This window comes from Odocoileus virginianus, chromosome 3 (assembly GCF_023699985.2).
Source record: "Odocoileus virginianus isolate 20LAN1187 ecotype Illinois chromosome 3, Ovbor_1.2, whole genome shotgun sequence".
NCBI lineage: Eukaryota > Metazoa > Chordata > Mammalia > Artiodactyla > Cervidae > Odocoileus > Odocoileus virginianus.
The window spans coordinates 15,522,079-15,547,524 of record NC_069676.1 but is presented as its reverse complement, the minus strand read 5'-3'; the positions used below and the strand labels follow the sequence as shown (position 1 = coordinate 15,547,524).

The window sequence follows — 25,446 nt, the reverse complement described above, 5'->3', positions numbered from 1 at the left end:
TCTCCCGAGATGGACCCGCTGTGCCTTCTACCATTGATGTACATACTCATGTTTCAAATCTTTTTTCTTCCTGCCGCTCGGCTAGGGTCATTTTGTTTTATATAAAAAATGATGAAAAACTCTTGGAGTCTGTGGCTTATTAGCAGGTTTGGATTCTGGGGCTGGATATTCGAACACCACCCTCCTTAAGGGCCATGCGGGGAATGAGGAGGTGGCGATGAACCTGGGTACACCTTGGACAAACTATGCCCCTTGCTGGGAGTCCACTGCTTGTCTGTGACTCCGGTAGGGAGGAGGGTGCTGGATGTCACCTCTTTGGTGTTCCCTGCAGCTCACATCTGCTGAGCACCTACTGTGTGCCGGGCATTCTCCACCCAGGAGCTCATTCAAACGTTGAGTTTTCATCCCCATGATAACCTCTAGAAAGTACAGTCTCACTTTTTTATTAAAACTGGGCATAGAGAGGTCAAGTGATCTGATAGAAGTCACACAGGTTTTAAAACATTGAAATCTGGCTTCTTACAGAGAGATCTTCAAGTTATCTTTAACATTAAGAGACACATGTCCACCACTTGTCAGGTAGGGGTGGGGCGGGGGGTACAGAGTAAGGCAGGAGCTGCCCACTCCCAGGATCCACATGCCTTTTTAGGGTGCAAGGTGGGTTCTTGCAAACCGGTCCTCTCCTTCTGTGCGGCTGGGTGCAGGTCCCCACTGCATTTGGCTGGGTGAAGAAACTTGGGTGGCTTCCTAGGTCTCCATCAGGGGTCCCCAGATGCTTGGGTATCCCAGCATGAGAAAGGGGTTTGTGCTTTCAAGGGTCAGGCTCCAGGCGCTGTGAGAGGACGCTGAGGACACGTTGGAACTTCTCGAGTCGTGTGGCCCATGGTGCCCCAGCCCCTCGGCTCCCCCAGAGCAACCTCCTCAAGAAGCCAGTGGTCAGGGCCTCTGTCAGCTCCGGGTTGGGCCGGAATCCTGGGGGCAAGGCCAGGTGAGCTGGGGGTGGGGCCCAGGCACCTGCCTTGCTCCTCCCACACCTGCCTTGCTCCTCCCACACCTGCCTTGTTCCCTCTGGACTTTGACCCAGAAGGGACTCTGCCCCAGATTATCTGAACAACCAGGCAGGGTTAGCTGGGGAGGGGTCTGCAGGAGTTGGGGTGGGGGGTGGCTGAAGGGCTTGGTCGATGTGGGCTCTGCCAAGGTGCATGGGGGCCAGTCCGTTCCAGGGGCCACATCAGGGCGCCCCCTACTTTGGGGGTAGAACCTGGAGAAGGAGCTGCCTTGAGGGAGGAATTTGGGGCCACCCTGCGCGACAAACTTGGGAGGAGGAGGTTGGGCCGTGTTGGAAGAAGAAGGGTCTTAAGGAACCCCCCAGGTGGGGGATTCCGGAGGCAGGGCTGCCCCAGGACAGAAGTGTGGTTCTGAGTACAGGGGGGGCGCTATCCTGCCAGAATGATGGTCTGGCTCATTTTGGAGGGAGCTGCACATTCCTGCGGAGAATTGAGACCCTCTGGGGGTAGGACCTTCCCAGGTGGGAAAGTGGGGGTGGGGCCCTGTGGGCATGGCTCTGAGGGGCAGAGGGCGCTGTGCCCATCAACGCTGCAGGTGGTGGTGGCGTGTGTTGAGGTGAGAACACCCCTGGGACCGGGGCCCGCCCAGTTTGGGTGGGACTCTGGGAGGCGTGACAGGAGTCTAGTCTCTGGCCCGGTGGGTTTGGGGGTTACCGCGCTGGAGCATGCAGGTTGTTTCTAAAGTGGGGATCCTCTGGCAACCCCTCTAATGGGAGGCGCTCACCTCGCAGGCGCCGCGCCGCCGCCTCGCGGAACCTGGGCGCGTCCCGGGCCGTCTGACGCGCCCGGTGCAGAGTGCGCAGCAGCCGCTCGCAGCTCTCGTCCAAGGGCCCCGGGACTTCCTCACCCTCCAGCAGGCGCGCCGCGGGTGCCACGTGCGGCAGCGCCACCTCGCCGGGATCGCTGGGTCCTGTTGGGGGAAGGGTCTGGGCTGGGCTAGGGGTGAGGTGTGGGTCCTAGGGTGAAGAGGACCAACATAAACTGGGGCCAGGGCACCCTAGGACAGGGCAGCGGGTGGGGTTTGGGTCAGACACGCAGGCTCCAGCCGGGACCGGAGGAGGGCAAGGTGTGGCCTAGAGCCGGGGCGGAGCCTAGAGCAGGTCCGCCCAGGGATTGGGTCCAGGGCAGAGTCTCGCGTAGAGGGCGGGGGAAAGGGCGCGAGGGGCGGAGCCTCGATTAAGGGGCGGAGCCTAGGACCGAACAAGCAGGCGGCTCGAAAGACCGAGGTGGAGCCCGGGACAGAAGCAAGGGTTCGTCGCGAGACCGGGAGGCCAGAGCCTAGCGCATTGCTAGATGTGAGTCAGGGGCCGGGCCTAGGCAGGGGGCGCGGCCTAGGAGAGACCCAGGGGCGGGGACTAAGACACGGGCGGGCGGGGCTTAGGGCTGAATCCAGATTCTGGTTAGGCTTATCACTCGAAAGCCGCCACTCACCGGCGCCCTCATTCAGCGATCGCATCAGCGGCTTCAGCTCCTGCTCAAAGGCCAGCGCAGCCTCCGTGTGGCTCCTTCTCAGGTGGCGCCACGTGCGTTCCAAACGCGTCACCTGGAGGAAGAGACCTGAGCCCTACTTCCCTCCACTCTTCCCCATCACCTGCCTCCTCCCTTGCTTCCCACGCACCTGGGGCATGAGCAAGGCGCCCATCACCGCGGCCAGTCCGGGCAGGTCCCCCACCGCCCCTGGCCGCAGCGCCACGGCCAGCTCCACCAGGCCCCTCAGGGCGCCCGCGCGTTCTTCCAGCGGCCCTGCGCAGCCCAGCACTGCCAGAGCCCCCGCCAACGCCAGCGTCTCGAGCCTGTAGAGGCGGAGGGCAAGGGTCTGGGGGCAGTGGGGAGGTTTGTGATGTCGGGGTGAGGAGGGACAGTCGGCGGCATTGCCCATTCCCCTCCTCCCTGGGGAACCGGGAATGGGAGGAGGTTTGAAGACCCTGGGGATTTCAGGTGGCTGGCTCACCTCTCCAGCAATTCCAACCTTAACAGATGCCCGTGGGGAAGTGTGAGAAGCTCCAGACCAGAGGCGACCCCCATGGCGCCCCGCTGCGCCTTGGTCACTCCCAGGACGCCTGTGGCCTGGCGATGGGGCGCGGGGGTAAGAGTAGGGACGTTAAAGGAGTAGAGTGAGTCTGTGGGTGTGAGGTGGGTTTGGGTCATGCCCTGGCTTCAGGCCCTACCCGGGGAGGGAAGACCTGGTAGGGGACCCACCTGGCAGTCTATCAATAGCAAGTGGAGAGCTGTGCTCCCAGGATGGTGTGCCAGGAACAGGCCACGGAGAGTATGCAAGACTTCGGGTTCCAGAGGCCGATTCTGGGACCCCAGCAGGCAGGAGGGGGTGTCAGGGAGACAGAAAGAGACCTCAGCCTGAGGTCTTGCAAAACATCTGCCCTCCTCTTTCTCCTCCTCGGCTTCCCACCAGGGCACCTCTGACTCTGGGCAGCTGTGGCCAGGGGGCGGTCCTTGGACCCTGAGCACTTGGGGCACCAGCTCACAGTACGTCGGGGGGCGTCCAGAGGCATCAGGCAGCAGCAGTGAAGGTGTTCGAGGTGGCTTGGTTGGGGCCTTGGCATGAAGCTGCCCATCAGAGGCCCTGAGACTGTCAGCAACTGACTCTAAGGGAACTGGGGTCTTTAATATCACGGGGTCACTACCTATCCGAGGCAGGCCAGATGCAGGTACAGTGGAGGCTCCTGGGGGTCATACAAGAGGGGGAGAAAGAGGTACACAGAGAAAATAACTTGCTAGGGTGATGGCCTCCTGAGCTACCAACTTCCTGGTTCCTGCACTCATTCAGCCAATAAGCAGGTATCCTAAATTACCTTGGTGCAGCTTTGAAGCTGAACAGCCTCACCAACATCAATGCTAGACACCTACCAATGGTCTGAAAATGAACTTTCTCTGACATGGATGTAGTTCTGCCAATTCTGAATACTACATTTTAAGTCTGAACTCTTCCTTTTTCCTCCTCTGATTGACGATGGTAAGCACTGACCACAAAAAATTAAAATGAAAAAAATATGTCACTCAAAATTCACAAAGTTACATATGCCTCAAAGAAACTGAATTTATCGAACTTTCAAATGATGTCTTCTGTTAAGTTTGTGGTATATTTACTTCTGAGGTTATTAACTTAAAACTGCACACAGACTTTTGGGAGACTATGTCTACTAAACATTTAAATCGATCCTGTTAAGGGGGTTTAAAACCTCCCTAATGTTCCCATCTCACTCTGAATAAGGACCAAAGTCCTCTTGTTAGACCTCAAAGCTCTCACAATCTGAGCCTGATCTGTCTCCGACTTCCCTCTCACTCCCACTGTTTCTGCTACACTCTCTTCTTTTCGGTTCAATGAACAGTTCAGACTCTTGTTCTGGTTCTAGTTCCTTTGCACGGACTGTTCTCTCTGTCTGGACCACTCTCACCCCATTATCCACATTGTTTCCTCCATCCTCTCCTTCAAATATTTCTCCATGAGAAAATTTCCTAACTACTACTAAAAACTGTAATACTCCTTGCTCTGTCCTACTTTTAATTTTTAACCCAAAGCATAATTGATTCCCCTTCATGGATCACAGCCTTGTCATGGCAAAGGGGCTTGCATAACTCAATGAAGCTATGAGCCGTGCCATGCAGGGCCACCCAAGATAGATGGGTCACAGTGAAGTGGTCCACTGGAGGAGGGAATGGCAAACCACTCCAGTATTCTTGCCATTAGAACCCTATGAACAGTATGAAAAGGCAAAAAGATATGACACCGGAAGATAAGCCCCTCAGGTCAGAAAGTATCCAATATGCTACTGGGGCAGAGTGGAGGGCAATCACTAATAGCTCCAGAAAGAATGAAACAGCTGGGCCAAAGGGGAAATGGTGCTCTGTTGTGGATGTGCCTGGTGGTGAAAGTAAACTTCAGTGCTGTAAAGAACAATATTGTATAAGAACCTGGAATATTAGATCCATTTGTTGTTGCTATTGAGTCGCTAAGGTGTGTCCAACTCTTTGTGACCCTATGAACTGCAGCACACCATGAGTCAAGGTAAATTGGATGTGGTCAAGCAGATGGTAAGAGTAAACATTGACATTTTAGGGATCATTTAACTAAAATGGACAGGAATAGGCAAATTTAATTCATATGACCATTATATCTACTACTGTGGGCAAGAATCCCTTAGAAGAAATGGAGTAGCCCTCATAGTCAACAAAACATTCTGAAAAGTAGTACTTGGGTGCAATCACAAAAATGACAGAATGATCTTGGTTCATTTCCAAGGCAAACTATTCAACATTGCAGTAATTCAAATCTATACCCCAACCTCTAATGCTGGAGAAGATGAAGTTGAACCATTCTATGAAGACCTATAAGACTTCCTAGAACTAACACCAAAAATGATGTTCTTTCATCATAGGGGGTTGCAAAAGTAGGAAGTCAAGAGATACCTGGGATAACAAGAAAGTCTGGCCTTGGAGTATAAATGAAGCAGGGCAAAGGCTAAGAGATTTGTCAAGAGAGTATGCTGCTCACAGCAAACACCTTTTCCAACTACACAAGAGACGACTCTATACACAGACATCACCAAATGGTCACTATGGAAATAAGATTGATTATATTCTTTGCAGCAGAAGATGAAGAAACTCTATACAGTTAGCAAAAACAAGACCTAGACCTCACTGTGGCTCAAATCATCAGCTCCTTATTGCAGAATTCAAGCTTAAATTGTAGAAAGTAGGGGGAAAACACTAGGCCATTCAGGTATGACCTAGATCAAATCACTTATGATTATACAGTGGAAGTGACAAATAGATTCAAGGGGTTAAATATGATAGACACGGGTACCTGAAGAGCTATGGACAGAGGTCTGTAACATTGTACAGGAGGCAGTAACCATAACCATCCCAAAGAAAAAGAAATGCAAGAAGGCAAAATGGTTGTCTGAGGAGGCTTTACAAACAGTGAGGAAAGAAGAGAAGTGAAAAGCAATGGAGAAAGAGAAAGGTATAACCAACTGAATGCAGAGTTCCAGAGAATAAATAGCAAGGAGAGATGAACAATGCAGAGAAATAGAGGAAAACAATAGGATGGGAAAGACTAGAGATCTCTTCAAGAAAATTGAGATATCAAGGGAACATTTCATGCAAGAATGGACACAATAAAGGAAGGACAGAAATGGTAAGGACCTAAGTGAAGCAGAAGCTATTAAGAAGAGGTGGCAAGAATGCACAGAAGAACTGTACAAAAAAAAGGTCTTAATGACATGGGTAACCACGATGGTGTGGTCACTCACCTAAAGCTTGACATCCTGGGGTATGAAGTCAAGTGGGCCTTAGGAAGCATTACTACAAACAAAGCTGGTGGAGGTGATGGAATTCCAACTGAGCTATTTCAAATCCTAAAAGATGATGCTGTTAAAGTGCTGCACTCAATATATTAGCAAATCTGGAAAACTCAGCAGTGGCCACAAGACTGGGAAAGGTTAGTTTTCATTCCAGTCCCAAAGAAGGGCAATGCCAAAGAATGTTCAAAAGTGAAGTCGCTCAGTCGTGTCCAACTCTTTGTGACCCCATGGATTGTAGCCTGCCAGGCAAGAATACTAGAGGGGGTTGTTATTTCCTTCTCCAAGAATGTTCAAACTACAATACAATTGCACTCATTTCACATGGTAGTAAGGTTATGCTCAAAACCCTTCAAGCTACGCTTCAGCAGTGCATGAACTGAGAACTTCTAGATATAAAATCTGAGTTTAGAAAAGGCAGAGGAACCAGAGATTAAATCGCCAACATTCATTGGGTCATAGAGAAAGCTAGGGAATTCCAGAAAAACATCTACTTCTGCTTTATTGACTATGCTAAAGCCTTTGACTATGTGGAACACAACAAATTGTGGAAAGCTCTTTAAAAAATAGGAATACCAGACCACCGTACCTGTCTCCTGAAAAACCTGTATGCTGGACAAGAAGCAACAGTTAGAATCTTACTGAAAGTGGTTCAAAATTGGGAAAGGAGTGAGACAAGGCTGTATACTGTCACCCTGTTTATTTAACTTATATGCATAGTAAGTACATCATGTGAAATGCTGGGCTGGATGAATTACACTCTGGAATCAAGATTGCCGGGTAAAATACCAACAACCTTAGATATGCAGATGATGCCATTCTAATGGCAGAAAGTGAAGAGGAACTAAAGAGCCTCTTGATGAGGGTGAAAGAGGAGAGTGAAAAAGTTGGCTTAAAACTCAACATTCAAAAAACAAACATCATGGCATCTTGTTCCATCACTTCACGGCAAACAGAAGGGGGAAAAGTGGAAGGAGTGACAGATTTTATTTTCTTGGACTCCAAAATCACTGTGGATGGTGACTGCAGCTATGAAATTAAAAGAAGTTTGCTCCTTATAAGGAAAGCTATGACAAATCTAGACAGCATATTAAAAAGCAGAGACATCACTTTGCTGACAAAGGTCTGTATTGTCAAAGCCATGATTTTTCCAGTAGTTATGTATGGATGTGAGAGTTGGATCATAAAGAAAGCTGAGTGCCAAATAACTGATGCTTTCAAATTGTGGTATCGGAGAAGACTCTTGAGAGTCCCTTGGACAGTATGAAGATCAAACTAGTCAATCCTAAATGACATCAACCCTGAATAATCATTGGAAGGACTGATGCTAAAGCTGAAGCTCCAATGCTTTGGCCACCTAATGGGAAGAGCCAAATCATTGGAAAAGACTTTGGTGCTGGTAAAGATTGAAAGCAAAAGGAGAAGGGGGAGACAGAGGATGAGATGGTTAGAGAGCATCACTGAATCAATGGACAAGAATTTGAGCAAACTCTGGGAGACAGTGAAGGACAGGAAAGCCTGGTGTGCTGCATCCATGGGATCACAGAGTGGACACAACTTGGCAACTGAACAACAATAACAAATTGACTCACTTCTGTTGTTCATGGTCCTTCATTCTCTAATAGGATGTGGGCTCCACTTGAGCAGGGATCTTTGTCTTTCTTGTTCATTCATGTATCTCAGCACTTAGTATAGTGTCTGACACACACAGTGAGGGCTCATGTTGAATGGGAGACAACAGGGCAGTCAGGGCACAAGGGGAACTCCTCTTTTATGTAGGATGGTCAGGGCTGGCTGCTTTGAGGAACTCCTGTTAGATGAGAAACAGTCAGTTAAAGGTTACGGAATGAGCTTTCCAGTGATGAGAACAGCAAGTGCAAAGGCCCTGAGGCAGGAACGAATGTACAAGTTTCCAGCAGACTGAACAACAACAACAACCCAGCACCTGAAAGGAAGTCTGTGTGGCCAGAGAGAGGACGGGATGAGGGATGGAATTATTGGAGAGGTTAGCTATGGTTAGAGCGTGGAGGGTTTCTTGGAATCATTGTAAACCCATACTTTTAAGCACCTACAAAGTTCCTGTGTGTGTTTTAGTCACTGTGATCATGCTGAGAGCATCATCATCCTTTTCTCCCAGCAGGTTATCACCTGCCCGGTGTCACCTGGATAGTGCATGGCAGAGGAATTTCTGAGCTATGTCCTGTCCTGGTCCAGGACCTTTACCTGGCCCAGGAGGGTCTTCTGGTGGCCGCCACAGATGCTCCAAACCTGCGGGCTGACTATCACTCCGCTTCCTATCCCTAGGGGACAGAGATGAGGGAGATATGTTGTCCTACTCCAAGCAGATAGTTAGATAGCATATAGCCTCCACCAATGCCCAGAAAACCTTACATCCCATCACTCAGAACCAGGGGATCCCCCAGGGTGCTTGCTAACCCCAGGGGACACTTGGCAATGTCGGGAAATATATTTTTGCTTGTCATAACTAAGGGGTGGAGTGCAGAGAATTCTACTGGCATCTAGTAGATAAGAGACCAGGGATGCTGTTCCACAGCCTGCAATGCACACAATGCCCCCTCCCCCAACCAAGAATAATCTGGTTACAAATGTCAATAGTGGACAGAGTCGTCCACTACTGGAACACACAGGAACAGTGGTGGAGAACCCTGGGGGGGTGTTGGGTGTCTTCGGGATGTAGAGAGCCTGTGAATACCTGAGCGGCTCTGTGCGAGCCAGGCCGTCTGGAAGGGTGTCCTCACTAAAGCTCCGTCGAATTGGTCCTTGCCGTGGCACTGGCCTGGAGGCCACAGCCCCTGTGGCTTGCGACAGTGGACGCTGGCCAATCACATAGCTGCGAACCAGGGCAGGCAGGCTGGGGAAACGCTCATCCTCTAGCTGAAAGAGAGCTGTGGGCCTGCCTGGCCGGGGCCTCAGGGCCACACGGAGCACCTCGAAGTGCAGGGCTGAGCCCCGCCAGCGGCAGGAGATCACAGGGTGGCCCCCACGGGACTTGGACGCACGAACTAAGAAGTCACCATCTTGCTGGAGAAGGTCCTCGGCCTTCTGGGGATGGAGGATTGGGGGGCAAGGGGTTTACGCATGAGTATGTATCGGTAATTAATGGAGACTCCCAACCCCTCCCCCCGACCCAAGGAAGGCCACCCCAGAGACTGGGTAGTTTTGAGTCAATTTCTTGTCTAGTGGACATACTTCTGCACTACATTTCCCAGGCTCCCTTGCGGTTAACCGTCATGTGACAAGATCTGACCAATGGGATGTGGGAGGAGTGCTGTGGGCAATGGTCAGACCTGGCCCATGAAGTAAGTCTAGCAGAATCCTACAGGTTTCGTCCTGAATCTGTCAGTTGATGCCCGCAGAGCCCTGGGGGATAGTGGAGGCAGAAGACCGAAAGGGCTTGGGTCTGACTCCTTTTGAAGCTGTGCATCCTCTTAGACTGTGGCATGAACTAGTCCTTAAATGTTGATGGAGTCGTTGACAGTGTGGGGATGTTTGTTACAGCCACTAGCCCACGCTGACTAATGCAAGTTCCAACCCAGTGACATGTGCTGAGCTTGTTATGCAAATATGGCCTTCAGAAAAGCCATTTGCTAGGTTCTTCCAAACAGATCATGGCCTTGAAATTCACCTTTGTAAAAATAGAGCACTATCATGCCAGCTATGGTGGCTGAAAACAGGGCCTGAGGGCCACAACATCATAGAGGGGCAAAGCAGAGCTGCTGATGGAGGCTGGGAACTGGAAAATATGTGCAAAGGACACTTGTATGGCCCTTATTATATGCCAGGCACTGTTTTAAGTGTAAAATGTATGAGCTCACTTCATCCTTTAGCAAGGATAAGAGGTAGGTACTATTATGCCCATTTTACAGATGGGGATACAGAGGCCCAGAGACATCAACTACCTTGCTCTAGTTTACATCCAATATAAATTGTAGGAATAGGATTTGAACTCAGGCTGCTTGTGGCTAAAGTATGGGATTTTCACCATTAAGCTACACTGCCTCTCATGATTTGATTAGATGTCTCAGGTCCTGGGACTCCTGAAGGTGACTCCTAAGTTAGAGATGAGAGTGAGGTGCTTTGAATTGAGAGGGAGATGGGACCCTGGCAGCCACAGGTGGCCTGGAATCCAGAGAGAGGCACAGAGACAAGTAGGGCCAAAGGGTGGTTTGAGGAGTCATTAGTACCCTTTTCAACTCCTGTCACCTTCTTCAACACCATAATTTAAAGATAAGAAGTGACATCCCACATAGACCAAGTTGCAAAAATAATCCTCAGCCCTCAAGCCACTCTTTCTGATAGATCTTGACCCTAAGACCCTTATCTGGGGCCCAGGAGTCCCCAGTAAGTCAAGGATGAGTGAGACTCCCCATCAGATGGCACGCGGTCCTGTGGGGGTTACCTGGCGGGACAGGGGGCCGTGGTACCAGGGTTGGCCCACAAAGTCCTCTCCGTCTTGTGGCACCTGCATGGAGCGCTCGGGGGCAGAGGGTGCGGGGGCTGTGCTTTGTACGTCCAACAGGCCTCAGTCTTCCTCATCTGTAAAATGGGAATAATTATTCTTGCTTCCTGAATGGCTTGGTCAGCCCTTTCATGTTCCTCATAGTTTGAAGACAACAGCGCACATCTTATCAAGTCATAAAATGCAATGCTGTCTGTATATGTATAAATATATATAGTATTTTAATATACAGCATGCTTATATAATTATATATAAATGTATTTAAATATTTACATATAACATTTGTGTATTTTATATTCTAAATATAAATATATTTAAAATATATGTGAATATATATTTATATTAAGTTAAAGAAGTTACCCATAGTCAGATTATATATTTTTAACTATAAATTATATGAGTCATATTTGATATATATATATCAGGTTAAATTCAAGCTATGAGTAACTTTGGGGCTTCCCGGATGGCTCAGTGGGTAAAGCAGCCACCTGCAATGCAGGTGACACAGGAGACGTGGGTTCGATCCCTGGGTCACGAAGATCCCCTGGAGTAGGAAATGGCCACCCATTCCAGCATTCTTGCCTGAAAAATCCCATTGACGGAGGAGCCAGGAAGACTACAGTCCAAAGGGTTGCAATGAGTCAGACATGACTGAGCAACTAAGCATGAAATGAATAATTTATCATTTTTAATTAATTTATTTTCAGTTGTGCCATGCAGCATCTGGGGTCTTAGTTCCTCAACCAGGGATTAAACTGGCACCCCCTACTTTGGAAGTGAGCAGTCTTAACCACTAGACCGCCAGGGAAGTCCCTAACTTTAATTTAGAATAGGCTGTGATTTCATGAAAAGTCATGTAAATTCACTGGGATTCTTGCAAAGGAAGAAGACAATGATCTCAAATGTGATGCAAATTTTAATGCAGATGACATAGTGTTATGTTTTGTAGAAATATAATTAACAAATTGACTCAAAAGAATATTTATGGAGCACCCACTCTGCCTGGAGCCCCTTCCAGGCACTAGAGACCTAGCAGTGAACAACACAGACCAAGATTCCTGCCCTTAGGCATCTTCTAGCTGAGAAGACAGAGATTAGGAAAATAAGTGAGTAGAAAAGGAAGCCTAGAATAGATCAGAGAGAACCAAGGGGAAAAATGAAACCAGGTATCGGATATGAAGATTGAAGCAGTGGAGTTAAGATTTTTCTATAGGGTGACCTGGGAAGGTCTTGGGGGTGGGTAAAGGTTGGGAGGATTTTAAGGGACCAAGTCAGGTGATTCTTTTTTTTTTAAATTTAATTTATTTATTTGGCTCCATTGAGTCTTAGTTACTGCATGAGAACTCTTAGTTCTGGCACATGGGATCTAGTTCCCTGACCAGAGATGCAACCCAGGCCTCCTGCATTGGGAGAGCAGAGCCACCGGAGCACTGGGGAAGTCTCCAGCCAGGTGGTTCTTGGGGTGAAATAAATTCCAGGCTGGGGAGAATTAAATTTCCTAAAACCCATAGTATCTCAGTGATCTGTAGGCACACTCAAGGATTCTTAGATTGTACAAAAAAATCTAACCCATTCATGGCTTTCCAATAAGGTCATTTTCTGTGCTCAGTCACTCAGTGGTGTCTGACTCTTCGCGATCCCCTGGGCTGTAGCCCGGCAGGCTTCTTTGTCATTGGGATTCTCCAGGCAAGAATACTGGAGTGGGTTGCCATTTTCTCCTCCAGGGGATCTTCCCCACCCAGGGATCAAACTGCGTCTCCAGCCAGATCCCAGGTTACAAGTGAATTCTTTACCACTGAGCCAGTGGGGAAACCCATTTTAAAAGACCATTAAAAGGTCACATTTTTGTAGACAGGTCAGCAAACAGCAAATAGACATCTGCAGGTTTTCATATTTTGGAGCCAATCCACTTCCTTATTACTGTGATCAAACTTAGGACACGGACGCTCTAGGACCCCTTGATCATCTCACATGCCTCAGGCCCCAGTGTCTCTCAAGCATCTGGTGAAAAAACTGCTCTGGATGAGAGGGAAGAGGGGGAGAGGGAGTGGGAGGTGGTCGTGGGGAAAGTGTCTTGCCTCCCCTACGCCCAGGGCCTTCTGGGCCTGGCAGGGTCTGCAGGGAAATAGCAGGAGGATTTTTAGGACCTGAGTCAGCTGGGCTGAGGGCCTGAAAGGGCCAGCAAGTTCCCAGACTGGTCTGTGGTGACTTAAGGGGCGGGAGAGCAGAGCAGAGCTTTGGCTCCAGGCGCCACATACCTGAATACCAGGTGTGTCTCCTGGATACCTGTGCACTTCCTGTTTGTCAGCTGGGCCTGGCCTGGCCTGGCCTTGGTTTTAAGAGTCCCCTGACTCCAGCGTCCTCTGTCTGTCTTACATGCCCCTTAGAGGGTGTGTAGGTGCATCACTGACTCCGGTTTGTTCAGGGGGAGCTCAGAGTGGTCACAGGACTGCCACAGGCCAATTAAGTCATCCACCTGTCCTGCATTGTTTGGAATAATTTCTGAGTATCTGGGCAGGAGAGAGAGGAAGGGGGCAGAAATCAAGAGAGGAGGTGGGTGAGAGGCAAGTTTGGGGAAAGAAGGGAGGGGATTATTCATTTTCTATCGACCATATACTCCTGCAGGGGCAACCACTTGCACAAGACAGGTACACAGGTGGACACGGAGACTCAAACGTGAGCAAAATACTGACTGGTTGAATGGTTACTGTGTGCCAAGGAGAAACAGTGATGAATGAGACCAAGGCCCCTCCGGTGGAGGAGACACACAAAACAAATAAGTGCACGATGGATGAAGAAGATAATGTCTAAGGGTGAACAACGAAGACAGGGAGATGTAAAGAGAGGCTGGCCGGGGGAGGCTACCTTAAATATGAACAGGTAGTCAGAAGGCTCTCTCCCACGAAGTGACATGGGAGCTGAGATCTCAGTGACGGGGGGTGGGGGTGGGGGACAGTTAAGCAAAGATGTGAAGAAAGAGCAGTATAGGTGAGGGGTATACCGGGAGGGCAAAGGTGCAGAGCTTGCTTTTTATGTTTTACGTTGTCAAGGAGGCAGGTGTGACAATGCTGTGAGCCACGAGCGAAGTGGAGAGCAGTGAGGTTAGGCAGAGACGATGCAGGAAACTAGCGGACCTTGAATTTCGTCTCGGTGGGATGGAAGAGGTGGAACGGAGAGGTATGAAGTGAGAGAGGGGCATGATCTGGTTTGTGGTTTAAAAAGATTGCTCAGGCATGGAAGCAGGGAAGCTGTCCGTGTTGCAGAGAAAATACGCTTGGAGGAGGACGCCCAGGTACATGGACACGCATGATGCACAGTGACCCAATCAGGTGACCCTTTTTACGTTGGCGGACGCGCCTGGACAGACACCCAGATTCTTCCAGAGAGCAGGTGGCCCCACCTGGAAAAGAGAACTCCCTACCCCCACCAAATCTCCCGGTCCTGGCTCTGCTTGGGACCCCTCACTCACCTGGGCCGGGACCCGCGGAGCTCGCAAGAACTTGGGGCCGGGCGGAAGCCTGAGGCTCTGCGTCTCCCGACCCCTCCCTCCCCGCCCCAGCCAGGTCCAGCCTTCCCCTGCCGCGCCCGAAGGGAACCGAGCGCCATCACCTGGTCCCGCCCACTAAAGTGGGACCCCTCCCCTCCAGGCCCCGCCCTTTCTCCTACTGTAACTTTTCGCCCCGCCCCTTGTTATCGTCCCGCCCTCTATAAACTTTCTTTTCGCTAACCACGCCCCCTTGGATGAACCTTCTTCCCGTAGGTCACGTTCCGTGGGGAACTCCTTTCTTTCCTACTAGTGGACCCGCCCCCTTAAACTTGCCCCACCCCTTCAGACTGACCACGCCCACTCATCTAGTCACCCCTCTTTTAGTCTCGCCCTTAGAGCCCTGTCCCTTGTTTCCGCTTAAGGCCACAGGCTGGTCTAAGAGCCCCTGACCCCTTGCGACGGGGCAAGGGATGTCTCCTAGCCCCTCTGTTCCCGGCAGGGGCGGGGCGGCCCTTACGGGCTGTCTCACACGACCGGGAGTGGTGGCGGCTGTGACGTGGCAGAGTGTGCTTCCTCCAGACTGCCCCCCTGGGTTTCTCGGAAGGAACCCCACATTGGGTGTCGGGTTTGTGGAGAGAGATGCGGGAAAACACGACAGTCTTTCCCAGTAACAGACCGTTGGACTTGATCTAGACTCTGGCGGGACGTAGGGGGCAAACATTCAGGTGGTTTCCTAGGTGGAGGGAAGGAGGGGAAAGGGGCTTCCATCCTGTTGCCTGGAGACAAGCGTGAGGAATGTGTGTGTAGGGGATCTGGAACCAGAAATAGGACCCTCTGGCCAAGTTTTTTGAGGGTGCCTAGTAATAGCAACAGAACTGAAAGCAGTAGCTGCAGCTAACATTCATTAAGTGCTTACTGTATACTTGTTTGCCCTGCCTCCACAATTCTATTTTTACATAGACCTCTCAATGAGATGGGTCCTATTTTCCATCACCCCATTTTCTAGATGCAGAAACTGAGGCATGGGCAACTAAGCCTAAGTTTGCCCAAGGTTGACTCAACTTGTGATTGGCCGAGGTGGGATTCAAGCCTGGAGCCCTGGAGCTCTATCCTGTCTTCCTCTGATCTTTGCAGCCCCACCATCTCTAATCCCTACCGTATTTTAAACTGTGAAGTTTACTGTCACTCATGTTACAGATGAGGAAATTGACGCATAGAGAGTCACGGATGCCTGGGGAAGAAAGTTTTGGTGTCTGTAGTATCATAAATCTGGGAATTTCCAGGCTGGGCTTTCCCACCTGCCAATGTGGAAGAGACAGCCTGTCTCAGGACAGGCTGAGGAGTGTCTTTTCCTTGACCAGCCTGGTTTTGATGCACAGCTCGGTTATATCCAATGACGGTTTCTAGCGCCCCCTGGTGGTTACAATAATTTAAAAATCCCAGGAGTGGTGGGGTGGGGTGGGGGCTTGTAAAATAGAGGGGGCTGAGGAGAACACTCCCAGTCTAGTGTGGTGGAGGTGGGGAGAGAGATCTCGTAGACCACATGATTTCAGGTAATGATAAAGGCTACAAGACAGCAGTTCAGTTCAGTCGCTCAGTCTTGTCCGACTCTTAGCTACCCCATGGACTGCAGCACACCAGGCCTCCCTGTCACTCACCAACTACTGGAGCTTACTCAAATTCATGTCGGTAGAGTCTGTGATGCCATCCAACCATCTCATCCTCTGTCATCCCCTTCTCCTCCCACCTTCAATCTTTCCCAGCATCAAGGTCTTTTCAAATGAGTCAGTTCTTTGCATCAGGTGGCCAAAGTATTGGAGCTTCAGCTTCAGCATCAGTCCTTCCAATGAATATTCAAGACTGATCTCCTTTAGGATGGACTGGTTGGATCTCCTTGCAGTCCAAGGGACTCTCAAGAGTCTCCTCCAACACCACAGTTCAAAGGCATCAATTCTTCTGCACTCAGCTTTCTTTCTAGTCCAACTCTCACATCCATACATAACAACTGGAAAAACCATAGCTTTGACTAGACGGATCTTTGTTGGCAAAGTAATGTCTCTGCTTTTTAATATGCTGTCTAGGTTGGTCACAACTTTTCTTCCAAGGAGCAAGCGTCTTTTAATTTCATGGCCGCAGTCATCATCTGCAGTGATTTTGGAGCCCCCCAAAATAAAGTCTGTCACTGTTCTTATTTTTTCTGCATCTATTTCCCATGAAATGATGGGACCGGATGCCATGATCTTAGTTTTCTGAATGTTGAGTTTTAAGCCAACTTTTTACTCTCCTCTTTCACTTTCATCAAGAGGCTCTTTAGTTCCTCTTTGCTTTCTGCCGTAAGTGTGGTGTCATCTGCATATCTGAGGTTATTGATAATTCTCCTGGCAATCTTGATTCCAGCTTGTGTTTCATCCAGCCCAGCATTTCTCATGATGTACTCTGCATATAAGTTAAATAAGCAGGGTGACAATATACAGACTTGACATACTCCTTTCCTGATTTGGAACCAGTCTGTTGTTCCATGTCCAGTTCTAGCTGTCACTTCGTCACCTGCATACAGATTTCTCAGGAGGCAGATCAGGTGGTCTGGTATTCCCATCTCTTTAAGATTTTTCCACAGTTTTCTGTGATCCACACAATCAAGGGCTTTGGCGTAGTCAATAAAAACGAAGTAGATGTCTTTCTGGAACTCTCTTGCTTTTTCAGTGATCCAGTGGATGTTGGCAATTTGCTCTCTGATTCCTCTGCCTTTTCTAAATCCAGCTTGAACATCTGGAAGATCACGGTTCACGTACTGGCTTGGAGAATTTTGAGCATTACTTTACTAGCATGTGAGATGAGTGTAATTGCGTGGTAGTTTGAGCATTCTTTGGCATGGCCTTTCTTCGGGATTGCAAATATTTGCTAAATGAATGAATGACATTATGGACATCTGTAAGATGATGGTGGCCAGAGCCATGGGATAGATGTCAAAGACAGAGCCAATAGAGCTTTGAACTATTCATTCATTCATTCATTCAACAAATACTTGTGGAACATACATATACGTGCCAGGTGCTGGGGGTAGTGGTTTTAACATAGGCGCAAATTTCCAAATACACAATGAAAAAAGTAAGCATAATAAAATATCAGGTTTCTGGGACAGTAGTGTTGTGGAGAGTGAAAGTCACTCAGTCGTGTCCAGCTCTTTGTAATCCATAGACTGTAGCCCACCAGGAGCCTCTATGAATTCTCCAGGCAAGAATACTGGTAATCAGGGCTTAATGTGGGGGGAGGGAGTGGGACAGGGTGTGATGGGGTGGGGAATAAAGACTGTGATTTGAAATGGAGAGGTTTGGGAAGATTTCATGAGAAGGTGGCCTGGAGCTAAGATTTGTGGAAGATGAGGGAGCTGGCCATGGAGCTGTCTAAGGCAGAGGGCCAGCACGTGCAAAGGCCCTGTGGCAGGACTCTAGGGCAAGATTTTGGGGTGACCTCGTGGGTTGGGGGAACATTGAGAAGGCCCTGTTTGACTGGAAGAGAACAAATGAAGGAGAGAGTGGAAGAGATAAGGAAAGAGCCTTGTGGTGTACAGGCAGGACTTTTACTCCTAACGAGGGGGGCTGTGGGACACAGTGGCTTGACTGGGGTGTTCATAGGCACCCTCTGATGGGGCGGGGGTACAGATGTGGTGGGTGAGAACAGGAGCCTGGGGATGAGGTGGAGGAGACTGGTCCAGGTTAGCAAGGAGCAGGGCTGGCCAAGCAAGGAGGTGAAGGAGGGAGGGGTGAGAAGAGGGTGGATTTTGAGTATGTTCCTGAGGTGGTACCGCTCCTGGGTTGCATGCAGAGGAAGGCAGCGGGCCTCCGCCTAATGACCCTGTCCCCACGCCCAGATGCCCTGCTGTTAGCTGGTGGGCGAAAGAGAGGCCAGGTCCTGCTTGAAAGGGGGCTGGGCTGGGTCTGGCCGGCAGGTGCTTCCCCCCCCCCCCCGCCCCCACCCCACGGCTCCTCCCCTTCCACCCCCTCTCAGGGCGACAGTTACAGGCAAAAAAGAGGAAGTGGTAGCTAGTTCGCAGAGGCAGGCGGGCGGGCGGCGGAGGAGGCCGCGAGGGTGCGCGGACCGGCCTGGGAGGCGGCGGCCATGGAGCTGTGGCGCCAGTGCACCCACTGGCTCATCCAGTGCCGGGTGCTGCCGCCCAGCCACCGTGTGACCTGGGACGGGGCCCAGGTGTGCGAGCTGGCGCAGGCCCTCCGGGATGGCGTCCTTCTCTGCCAGCTGCTCAACAACCTGCTGCCGCACGCTATCAACCTGCGGGAAGTCAACCTGCGTCCCCAGATGTCCCAGGTGAGACGGGCCACGGGCGGGTCTGCCGGAGGGTGGGTGGCGGGAGGCACCCCAGGCTGGTACCCAGGAGGGTGATGCACTGCACCTCTGGGCCAGCAGTGAAGAGAGGAGGCTGGCTCCCACTCTGGGCCTGGCACGGGGGATATGTGGGGGTCCTAACACTGAAGATTCAGGGGTGCCCCCCCAAGGTTAACAGGAATGGATTCCCACGTCTAGGTTGAAAACTGGCAAACTTGGGGTTAACCCAATTCCAAAACCTCAGGCTGACTCCGCTGGAGATCTAGACCCCAAAAGGGACTTGCTAGGGGTCCGCAGGGGGCCCTCGGAATCTCCTGGGTGGCTGATAGGGCACCTGAGGTTTTGGACTCCCTTGACCCCGCCACCCCCTGAGATTCTGGCTATGGGGGAAGGGCCTCCTCCTATTCCTTCCCCCACATGCGTCGCCTCCTCCTGGGCCCTGGGCCCCTTCCTTCCCCTCACATCTTCCCCTCGGCTTCCTGCCGGGGCCTGGGGCAGCATGGGAGGGTGGGGGGACTGTGCGTCTGGGACTCTGCTCTTCCTAGCTCTGCCCATCCCAAGAGGTACATTGAGGCAGGACCCAGTCCCAAAGAGCCCTGAGACTGGGTTCCTGGGGTTTGGGGGGAACCTAGAAATAGCTGCTTTTTCTCTGTAGGGATTTCTGCAAGGGCCCTGGGGTTCAGGGGGTGGTGGATTTGACTTCAACTTCTCTGGTTCAGGAAATATATTCAAATCCCTATTTGAATGCGGTTGGGTGGGGGAGGTCACTGGACTGGATTCTCTCTCTGTTGTACCTTCTCTGGTTCCCTCTGGCCTCTTGAGTGCTGGATGAAAAGTGATGTCTGCTGATGGCTGGTGGTTGGGGGTGCCCTGCCTGCCCTGGGGGTCTGAGGCAACACTAGCCATCCAGCCCTCAGGTCCCACCCCAGGATGAAAGCCTTGTCTGGAGTTGCAGTGGGCTGGTGGTGGGGGGCCCTTTCTGGGGATAGATGGGGGGCTGGCCTGGGGCACTGCCTCTTTTCTGGGTTGAGATGCCACGTGCAGATGGGGGGAAGAGCAGCAAGTGATCAGGGAGGGGTCCCTGGGGGTGTTTCCTGGGTGACAGGCCCACGCGTGGGAGATCACCTGGGTGGTCACCCTCCCTGAGCAGAGGCAGGCTTCCTGAAAGAATGAGGAAACCCCAGAGATCCCCCCACCCTGGCCAGCTGTTGTGGCCACAGGACATCCCAATTATGCCTACATGTGTTTCCACACAGAAGGAAGTAGCCCTCGGATCAGTCAGGCCTCTGACCTGTGGGCAGTTGAGACCCAGTGTGGCTTCAATAGCCGCTAATGGGAAAGTGGTTAGACCTAAGGATGAACTTCCATCCTTGCCTGCTCTTCCCTATGGCTGATTTCTGATAAAGGGCAGTGAGGTGTGCCATTAACCTCTAGGAAGGCAGCTACAGGGACTAATGAATCCTGATTTTCTGTGCTGGTCAATGCTGAGGACCCAGGTCTCAGTCTGGCCCTCAAGGAGTTCCCAGGCTGGGGAAGACAGACATTCCCTAGCCCTGTTGTTGTCAGGACTGAGACAGAGGGAAAAAAATTCTGGGCTGAGGGCGCTGGAGCAAAGGCAAAACATTGCCTGGGGGAGTTGGGCTTAATGCAAGAGGGGACATGTTTGCTGGGTTTTGAAGAGTGAGTAGGAGTTTTCTTATTGCTCTGACTTTGGTGCCTAGCTGTGTCAGACCCTGCATCGGGCAAGGGTGTTCCATGGTCCTCTCTATTTGGGAGCTCTGGGCCTTCCTGCCCTGTGCATTTTATCTCCTTTCAAAGTGCAGTCCTCTGCCTTGTTCACAGTGGGGCCATGCGCGGGAAGCCAAAAGGTAGTCATTTTAAACCAAAGGGAGGTGCCCCAAGAACAGCCTCTTTAAGTTTGCAAGTTCCTGTCCATCAACAGATTTAAGCCAGGGCTATGAACTGCCAGTGAGGTCTGGAAGGGCAGAGAGAGAAAAGGGAGTGCTCCTGATGGGGGTGGGATGGGGTGGGGGACACACAATACCATAAATAAAGGTGTGGAGTCTGGAATTAGAATGCTTCTCAGTTTCTCTCATTTCCCCTTGAGAGCTCCTCTGCTTTTGTGCCACTCTTTCCTGGGTAGAGTGAGAAGAGCATATTCGTTCATTCATTCATCCATGGTGCTGAGATAGTAGGACAAAGACACACACAAACCCCTGTTGTCAGGAGTTCCCTGGTGGTCCAGTGGTTAAAACTCCACATTTCTACTGCAGGGGACATGAGTTCGATCCCTGGTCAGGGAACTAAGATCCCACATGCCGTGCAGCACGATAAAAAATAAATAACTAAAGTACTCCCTGCCCCTCCAAAAAAACACCCTGTTGTCAGAGAGCTGGTGTTCTAATGGGAGACAATGACAGTGGGCAAATAAGGCAACATATACACTGTCAGGAGCGGTAGGTGGTCTGGAAAAAGCGGGGCTTGAGAGTGTGAGGCTGCACTTTCACATATGAGGTCTGGGAGGCTTCCCTGACGAGGAGACATTTGAGCAGAGACCTGGGCAAAGTGAGGGAAGAGCTGGGTGAGTCTAAGGAAACAGAGGTCCTGGCAAAGGCCCCAAGGTGGGAGCAGGTCAGTGGCCACATAGTTGTGCCGCGGGGCAGTAAATGGGCTGACTGTGTGGACATAGTTCATGGGTGAGTTCAGATTAAAGTGGTCTCCATGCTGTATGGTCCCTCTGAGATCTGAGACCCAGAGAGAGGACGATGTCATCACAGATGGCCACAGAGGTGACCAGACACTCTTTGCTGTCTTTGGGAGCCCAAATTTTGGGTGGCAGACATGAAACTTTAAAACTGAGGAAGTGGAGAGGAAGAGATGAATGTGACTGTCATTGTGGGAAAGATCCTACCAGGACTGGGGAGCTGATTATACTGGGAATGGGAGTGGTCACTGGAGCCAAGATGATGAATCTTTTTTTTCAGTTCCTCCGCTGTGTGACCTTAGGCATGTTATTTAACTTCTCTGTGTTTCTGTCCCCAGCCAATAAATCCTGGCACCATCAGTAGAGGCAGGGAAGGGAGAGGGCAGGAGGGTTAGAACAGGAGGGGTGGGCTGATGCTGGAGGTGGTGGTGGTGGCTCGGAAGCGCCAGATCTGGGCTCAGATCCCGGCTGCACCACTTCCTGGTTTCACCTCTCAGAACCTCAGTTTCCCCATCTGTGAACTGTGGCTAAAAATGGCACCTTTGAGGGGAGGACTGTTGTAACATTTCAGTACTGCTCAGTGTAGTGTCGACACCTGACGTGCTGTGCTGGGCTCAGTCGCTTCAGTTGGGTCTGACTGTGTGACCCCATGGACTGTAACCCACCAGGCTTCTCTGTCCATGGGATTCTCCAGGAAAGAATACTGGGGTGGGTTGCCATGCCCTCCTCCAGGGGATCTTCCCGACCCAGGGATCAAATCCACGATAAACTCTCGCTAAACATCTTCTTAAGAAAGAGGAGGGAAAATGGGAGGGTTGGTAACATAGCATAGCTTGTAGGAATTTGGGTTAGGGTGGTGGTTCTCAAGTGGGATGGTTTTGCCTCCCCAGCAGGGGACCTTTGGCAGGGTCAGTCTGGGTTGTCACTTCTGGGAGCTGCTACTGTTATCCCGTGGATAGAGACTGGGATGCTGCGCAACATCTGATAATTTCACATACAACAGAGAATTATCCAGCCCCAGTGTCAACAGTGGGATTCCTAGGTGGGGCAGTGGTAAAGAATCCGCCTGCCAGTACAGGAGATGTGGGTTCCATCCCTGGGTTGGGAAGATCCACTGGAGGAGGAAATGGCAACCTACTCCAGAATTCTTGCCTGGAAAACTCCATGGACATAGTAGCCTGGTGGGCTACAGCTCATGGGGTCTCAAAGAGTTGGACAAGCCTGAACATGCATGCACCCAAAGTCAACAGGGCTGACTTTGAGAAACCCTGTGCTGGGGGACAGACAGCCTGGTAGAATCTTTAAAATATTTGATTCTTTAGTTAAATAATATGTGTGTATCGTTCAAAGTTCAAAACACATAAAAACTGTGCAGAGAAAAATATAACCTCTGGCCGTCTTCCTCAGATACCCAAGTAAGTAACTACTTTTTTTAAGCTGACTGTATATCCTTACAGAATTCTTATGCACATAGAAATTTAGGTTCTTATTAACTACACTCCTCTCTTTCTGTGAAAGACAGAACATAATATCTGTATACCCTGCTTTCATCACTTTAATCATCACCTTGGTTGTCTTTCCAAATCAATTCATACAGTGTTCCCATTCTTTAAAAAAAATGACTACAGCATCACTTCTTGGCCTTTTGGCTAAGATCATGTGTGAAAAATTGACTGCAGGATATTCTAGATTGTCCATTTACTAAACAAACTACCTATATTGGGCTAACCATGTGCCAGGCATTCTTCTGAACTAGGGGCTGGCAAACTGCAACAAGAGGCCTGAATCTGGACCACAGCATGTTTTATAAATAAAACTTTGTTGGCACACACCCATGCCCATTTGTTTATGTATTATCTATGGCCAATTTCCAGCTACAATTCTACATTTGAGTAACTGACGAAGAACGTATCTGGCCTACGGTGCTGAAGACATTTATTATCTAGATGTTTGTAGAAAAAGCGAGCTGATCCTTGGTTTAAACACTTCTTACACACTGACTTAATCCGCATACTGCATCTGGGAAAACTGAGACACAGAAGTTAAGTCCCTCGCCCCAGGGTAACCAGCTTGAAAGCGACCAAGTCAGAGATTTGAACCCAGGCAGCCTGGCCCCAGGATCCTTACTCTTTTTTTTCTTTCCTTTTTGGCTGCCCTGTGTTGACACGTGGGACTTCCCCAATCAGGGATTGAATGCATGCCCCCTGCATGGACTCTTAACCACCAGACCACCAGGGAAGTCCCTCAGAATTCCTCCTCTCTCTCTTTTAGAATCTTTACTGTTAACTTGCTCTAAACTCAATTCCATGGCCCAGCTGGGTAATGGTGTATTTTATCATCACTCCTATTGCTGGGCACTTGTATTGAATGAGGCTTTTGTTCTGAACACACTAGGATCAGTAATCTTGTCCATGAACTGTTTTTCGGCTCTTGTACTCTGTGACCTTGGGCATGTTACTTAACCTCTCTGTGCTTCCATTTCATCTCTAAAATGGAGATAATAAGTCCTTATGTGAAAGTATTGTTGTGAAGGATAAATGAGTTACTGTCAAGAACATAGAAAAGTATCTAGTTATATATAAATGCTGTTATTGCTGCCAGATACATCAGCAAGTATATCCATGGGATGAATTCTCAGAACGGTTTCTTGGCTCAAAGCAGGTGAGTCTGTGTTTTTGGTAGATCTTGCCAAATTGTTTTCTGTATGGGGTTGTTCCCATATGCATTGTTCCAATTACGTTACCTCTAACAGTGAGAATGCTGGTTTCTTCATTGCCTTGCCAACAGTTGTTAAGCTTTTGGAGTCTTGCCAACTTGGGCGATAAACAAAGCTCATTGTGACTTAGTTTACATTTCTCTTAGTCTGAGACTGAGCATCCTTTCTTATCAGAGTTATTTTTGTTTTCTTTCTGCAAACTAATATTTGTTCATATCATTTGCTCATGTTTTTCCCTTCTAAGACTATTGCCCCCCCCCTTAATTGATTTTTAGGAACTCTTTGTATATTGAGCTGTTCTGAATTTCAAGTCAGGTACTTAGTAGCCTTGTGATCTTGGAGAAAAAAATGACTTCATCTGAGCCTTATCTACAAAATGGGGGTGTGGGCAGCATTTTTATCTTAGGGTTGTGTGAAGATTCAGCATGATAATGTAGGCTAAATTCTCATCATGGTGATTGACATATGATTGACATATAGCATGTAAATTAATGGGAGTCATTCTTTTTGCTAATTTGATTTCAGCAGAGAAGGCAATGGCACCCCCCTCCAGTACTCATGTCTGGAAAATCCCATGGCCAGAGGAGCCTGGTGGGCTGCAGTCCATGGGGTCACTAAGAGTCAGAGACGACTGGGCGACTTCACTTTCACTTTTCACTTTCATGCATTGGAGAAGGAAATGGCGACCCACTCCAGTGTTCTTGCCTGGAGCATCCCAGGGACCAGGGAGCCTGGTGGGCTGCCATCCACCGGGTCGCACAGAGTCGGACACGACTGAAGTGACTTTGCAGCAGCTGAGCAGAGCTTGCCTGTAGGATGTGGTATAGGTAAGGGTGCAAAATGTTAGTTGCTGTAATGAACTGTATTTCTTCAGTGAATTGAAAGAATTTCCTTCTGGCTTATATCACAATCTGGTTTGGGTCAACTGGGGGATTACGAAAATATTCCTTCTTTGTATATATATATTTCTTTTATTTATTTCTTTATTTTTTGGCTGTACTAAGTCTTAGTTTCTGGGCAGGCTTTTTCTCTGGTTTCGGTAAGCAGGGGCTACTCTCTAGTTGTGGTGCGAGGGCTTCTCATTGCTGTGGCCTCTGTTGCTGGAAGCTCAAGCTCCGGGGCTTGCACGCTCCGTAGTTGTGGTCCTCAGGCTCTAGAACACAGGCTCAGTAGTTGTGGCGTACCAGCTTCGTTGCTTCAAGGCATGTGGGATCTTCCTGGACTAGAGCTCGAACCCATGTCTTCTGCATTGGCAGGTGGATTCTTTACCACTGAGGTACCAGGGAAGCCCAGCCATTCTTTACAAAGTCCCTACAGGACCTGGGCTCCTTCT

General features: G+C 49.9%; 2 protein-coding genes across 2 annotated transcripts in view; one reads left to right on the top strand and one right to left on the bottom strand.

Moving 5' to 3' along the window:
- Positions 1-427: 427 nt before the first annotated feature.
- Positions 428-14,434, bottom strand: SH2D3A (SH2 domain containing 3A). Its single transcript, XM_020916795.2, has 10 exons — positions 14,335-14,434; positions 10,806-10,942; positions 9,099-9,448; positions 8,609-8,685; positions 3,267-3,748; positions 3,019-3,134; positions 2,686-2,860; positions 2,499-2,610; positions 1,792-1,977; positions 428-972 (listed from the first exon to the last, which is right to left on the bottom strand). The coding sequence occupies exons 2-10, from the start codon at positions 10,872-10,874 to the stop codon at positions 812-814; spliced, it is 1,728 nt and encodes a 575-aa protein (XP_020772454.2). The 5' UTR covers positions 10,875-10,942; positions 14,335-14,434; the 3' UTR covers positions 428-811.
- Positions 14,435-18,407: 3,973 nt separating this feature from the next.
- The window catches only part of VAV1 (vav guanine nucleotide exchange factor 1), a 61,303-nt gene continuing 54,264 nt past the window's right edge, over positions 18,408-25,446 (top strand). Inside the window, exon 1 of the mRNA XM_070464834.1 lies at positions 18,408-18,675. Within this exon, the coding sequence (XP_070320935.1) occupies positions 18,472-18,675 (204 nt within the window). The 5' untranslated portion in view covers positions 18,408-18,471. The remainder of the gene's footprint in view (positions 18,676-25,446) is intronic.